Genomic DNA, 5,000 nt, shown 5'->3' with positions numbered 1-5,000 from the left:
CACACACACACACACACACACACACACACACACACACACACACACATATATATATATATATATATATATATATATATATATATATATATATATATATTTATATATGTGTGTGTGTGTGTGTGTGTGTGTGTATACATACATATATATGTATATATGTATATATATATATATATTGTATGTATATATACATACATATATACATGTATATGTATGTATAGACACACACACACACACACACACACACATATATATATATATATATATATATATATATATATATATATATATATATATATATATATATATATATATATATAAATTGATTGCTTTTACCAAAAACAATAATATTTTTTGGTTTGCGCAGGGACCCATCATGTAAGTGTAAGGGTAATATGGTCCACGGGGCATGCAATGGTTCAGTTCAGGAAAATGTTTACGAAAAAAAATTCACTCTCTTCGCCTGCAGCAAACCCCCTTTCAGCTAATGCACCAACCCATTGCTCATCTGCGGTCTTGGCCCTATGACCACGAGAGTACTGGATCCAATTAAGTCATCACGAGTTCCTTCTCTCTCTCTCTCTTCCTCGCTCGCTGACCGATGTCTCTCTCTCTCTCTCTCTCTCTCTCTCTCTCTCTCTCTCTCTTTTTCTTTCTCTCTCTCTCTTAGTAGTCTGATAAATGCACAGACCCCTTGTCAACCTGCATGTTTTTTTCTGCATGGTTCCTTGTCATCATAGTGAGTGGTAGTGAGTTGGGTGAGATGTAACAATGGGCTGATAGATAATTGCAAAGATAGTGAAAACAAAGAGAGAGAGAGAAATGGATACATATGATCTATGAGACAAGGTGGCAAATTGCAATCACGATTGATGGTACTGAGAACTAAAATTTAAAGAGAGTTGAAGAGAGACAGAGACATAGAGAGAGAGAGAGAAAGCGGCCAATCGAAAAAGGCAAATCTATATATATCCAAACAAAAAAATAAAAACCAACTCTACAGGACTTGGTACTAATTAACAGTACTGGACTTTGTCTGAAGCTAAGTAAGTCTCGGATCGAGTCCCAGATTCATTCGTCTGACTCAGTGTCGACCTGGTTCATTATTAAATGAGTTAAAATTTTCCTGAACTGAACCATTGCATGCACCGTGGACCACATTACCCTTACACACATGATGGGTACCCGGGCAAACCAAACAATATTATTGTTTTTGATAAAAAAATATATACACACACACACACACACACACACACACACACACACACACACACACACACACACACACATATATATATATATATATATATATATATATATATATATATATATATATATATACATATGGGTGTGTGTATACACACACACACACACACACACATATATGTATATATATATATATATATATATATATATATATATATATATATATATATATATATATATATATATATATGGGTGTGTGTATACACACACACACACACACACACAAACACACACACACACAAACATATATATATGTATATGTATATATATATATATATATATATATATATATATATATATATATATATATATATATGTGTGTGTGTGTGTGTGTGTGTGTGTGTGTGTGTGTGTGTGTGTGTGTGTATGTGTGTACATAAACACGCACACATACATATATATACATGTGTTTGCTTGCACACATATGTATATATCTATTTGCATACACATAAATATATACGCATATGCAAACACAAGCACACATACTTGAAATATGGTACATGTTTATGGACATGTATATCTACGTCGGCGTTTGCTGGTATCTGAACTTGAAACAAAAATAACTTTTTAAAGTGCACGTGATTACCGCATGCGAGGTGCCAGGAAATCAGAGACTGATAAAACACAAAATTCGACAGGTTTTATCTTCGTAATGAGCATCAACTAATGATCTCGTCTACTCTCCAATTATGATGAATAAAAAATCTACTTATCTTTTAGGAATAAAGGGTTGTGCCTGCCCCAGCAACTGTCAGTCACAGGCAGCGCAGCGTTGGGTCAAGCCGCAGCAGTCAGGATGGCCGATCTCAGGATCCTCCTCCTGGTCAGCCTGCTCTCTCTGCCCCCGGGTCAAGGTAGGTCCCGTGTGCCATTCATGTCGAACAGATTGCAAAAGGAACAGCGAGGGGAAGAACAAGAAGACACACGAATGTGCCTGTGTGTTTTCTTGCTCTTCCCTTCGGTGTTCCCTTTGCAAGGTAGGTCCCCTTTCGCGCCATGGCAGACCCCTCAAAGGGGCCACACTGAGATAAGCTAAGCGGCATATGTAGGGTGTATTAGTCCGCCTAACTCGAGCGTTTTGTCTCCTCAGGCGAGGGACCCTGTTTGGACGAGCTCTACGTTGAAGGTAAGCGGCACTCGTGTTGTTTGAGGCGACAGTCCACCGGCAGGACGTTTTCGGTGGCAGGCGTCGTGCGAGGGAAGGGGAAGCACAGGGGATTAAGCCGGTTTATGAGGAGATTGGAATGAGAGGGATTTTGGAAAAGGAGAGAAAGAGATAGGGAGAGGGAAATGAAGGGGCAGGGAGAGAGAAAAAAGAGAGTGGGTGAAAGGGAAGGAAGAAGGAAGAAGAGAGAGGGTAGGAGGAAGAGGACAAAAAAGAGAGGAAGAAAAAGAGAGAGGGGAAAAAAAGAGGGAGAGGTAAGTATAAAGAGAGGAAGGCCTCTGTGGCCAGGGCTCTCATTTGCAAGGTAATTACCGTAGCTTGAGGTAATCCACGTACTTTTAAGGTAACGCTTAAGGCAGTTCTAACGTAATTCTTTTTTCTTTGTATTTCGTAATAAGTATTATTGATGATTTAGTGTGAACCCCTTTCCGCTCTTCTACCCTCTTGAACCTCCTGGTCTCTTGCCTTCTTGAACCTCTTTCCGCTCTCCTTCCCTCTTGAACCTCCTGTCTACAACACCAAGAATAACTGCGAGCAATAGCAATAAGTGTATAGGAAAATAAGCTAATGGTAGTGACTAAGCATAATTGAAATATCAATCATACAGGAAGGAATAAGCAGATAGAGAGCATGGGATCAAAACTGCTTCAAAGGCATTGCTTGTCCTGACGAAGCCCTTCCGACGAGTCACTAAGCGCCCCTTGACCTTCTTTCTCCCACAGGATGCCCAAGTTATCTATTCCAAGCAATCGGTTTATATTTGGACACGAACCGAACCGTATTCATAGAACCGAGGGAAATCTCCGAAATAATTATAAGGAGCGGGGGATATCAGCCAGTCAACATCACGACGCGGCGCCAGATCCGCCTGTGGAAGAACGGTAAGGCCATCCGCGCTGTTTCGTCTCGGGCTTTGTGTGTTGTGTACACATGTATGAAGGAGGGCGTTCGTGTGTCCCTGTATATGTTTTTGCGTATGTGTTGTAAGTGAATCACTAAATACAGATGTTTCTTAGGTTCATTTACACATAGACCCTCGGATTACACCCGTTTTTGGCAGGGTCCGAGGTCTGTGTTGATGGCCCTGGACTTCAAACAATAAAACGGAAATTCTCCAATAATTATCTTGAGATACAGTCGAGCAAACCTCTTTGGTTTTCACTCGACTGCATCAATGCTTCCCACAGTGAGTGTTGGATTTATTTTTGGTAGCATTGGTTAGTTTATCAATCTGTTCATACTTTAAGAAGTATGAACAGAGACATATGAAATTTTTTAATGATTGCATCAGTTACCCCAATAGGGACAACAATTATTATTATTAGCATTGCTTCTGAGTGCTTCTACTTTAATATTTGTATCTATTATTCAGTTATATGACTTTTTCTACGAATCGATTTCTTTATCATTTATTTCTTTGTTTCCTAGTTCGTTTCTTCATTGAAAAGTGTGTTTTCTATCAATGGATGTTTACTTTCCATTCATTATCCCTGCTTTATATACCTTGCACTTGGCTTCACACGACCAATAATGAAATCCAGAGCCATCTGCAGCGCCGTGGCATCCGAATTTCAAGTCCCCCTCCACGATGGCCGCCACTTCCTCCTCCGTCTCGTTCCAGGCTGTCGCTTCCACCGTCTCGTTAAAGTGGTTTTCGTTCCCGACGAGAATGGCCTGGTGACCTGGAGGCCGGAGGCCCATTTATTCGAGTTAAAAGTAGGAGTTCTGGGTCGCACTGGACGAATCGCCCCCGTACAACCAGCCAATGGACAACATTCTTATAACATCACAATCCACGGGTCGTCTGCGGGTAGGTTTGCCCTGCGTCGAGTTGCTGCTCTGCCACGGGGCGTCTGAGGAAGGAAGCCTTTACTCCTTCATTTCTAATCTACAGATATAAAAAAAAGAAAAAAGAAAGAAAAAAATATTAATGTTTGTGTTTACACATACTTACACATATATAAACTTATTTGTGTGTGTTTGTATACGTATGTATATATATGTGTGCATGTATGCTTGTATATATACATACATACATACATATATATATACATATATATATATATATATATATATATATATATATATATATATATATATATATATGATATATATGCATATATATATGTATATACATATATGTATATATATGCATATATATACATGTATGTATGTATATATGTATATGTATATATATATATATATATATATATATATATATATATATATATATGTATATATACATATATACGTGTATGTGTATATAGATATAGATATATATATGTATATATATATATATATATATATATATATATATATATATATATGTGTGTGTGTGTGTGTGTGTGTGTGTATGTGTATGTGTGTGTGTGTGTGTGTGTGTGTGTGTGTGTGTGTATGCATATATACATATATATATGTATATATATTCATACATATATATATAAATATATATGTATGTATATGTATTCATGTATATATATACATATATATATAAATATATATATATATATATTTGTATTTATACGTATCTATATCTATCTATCTATCTGTATATAAAAATTGTATGTAC

At 37.2% G+C, this 5,000-nt stretch overlaps 1 protein-coding gene across 11 annotated transcripts in view; it reads left to right on the top strand.

The window, feature by feature from the left end:
* Positions 1-1,961: 1,961 nt before the first annotated feature.
* LOC113803297 (uncharacterized) overlaps positions 1,962-5,000 on the top strand; it is a 55,270-nt gene continuing 52,231 nt past the window's right edge. For 3 of the 11 annotated variants that reach the window (XM_070113561.1, XM_070113554.1, XM_070113558.1), the window contains exons 1-4: positions 1,970-2,117; positions 2,354-2,389; positions 3,151-3,309; positions 3,489-3,614. In XM_070113561.1, coding sequence (XP_069969662.1) covers positions 2,060-2,117; positions 2,354-2,389; positions 3,151-3,309; positions 3,489-3,614 — 379 coding nt within the window. In that variant the 5' untranslated portion in view covers positions 1,970-2,059. Of the gene's footprint in view, positions 2,118-2,353; positions 2,390-3,150; positions 3,310-3,488; positions 3,615-4,049; positions 4,239-5,000 lie in introns of all 11 variants that reach the window. The other 8 variants (XM_070113553.1, XM_070113556.1, XM_070113557.1 and 5 more) reach the window with 4 other exon arrangements.

Source organism: Penaeus vannamei, chromosome 34 (assembly GCF_042767895.1).
Source record: "Penaeus vannamei isolate JL-2024 chromosome 34, ASM4276789v1, whole genome shotgun sequence".
Taxonomy (NCBI): Eukaryota; Metazoa; Arthropoda; class Malacostraca; order Decapoda; family Penaeidae; genus Penaeus; species Penaeus vannamei.
This window is presented reverse-complemented; position numbering and strand designations above follow the sequence as displayed.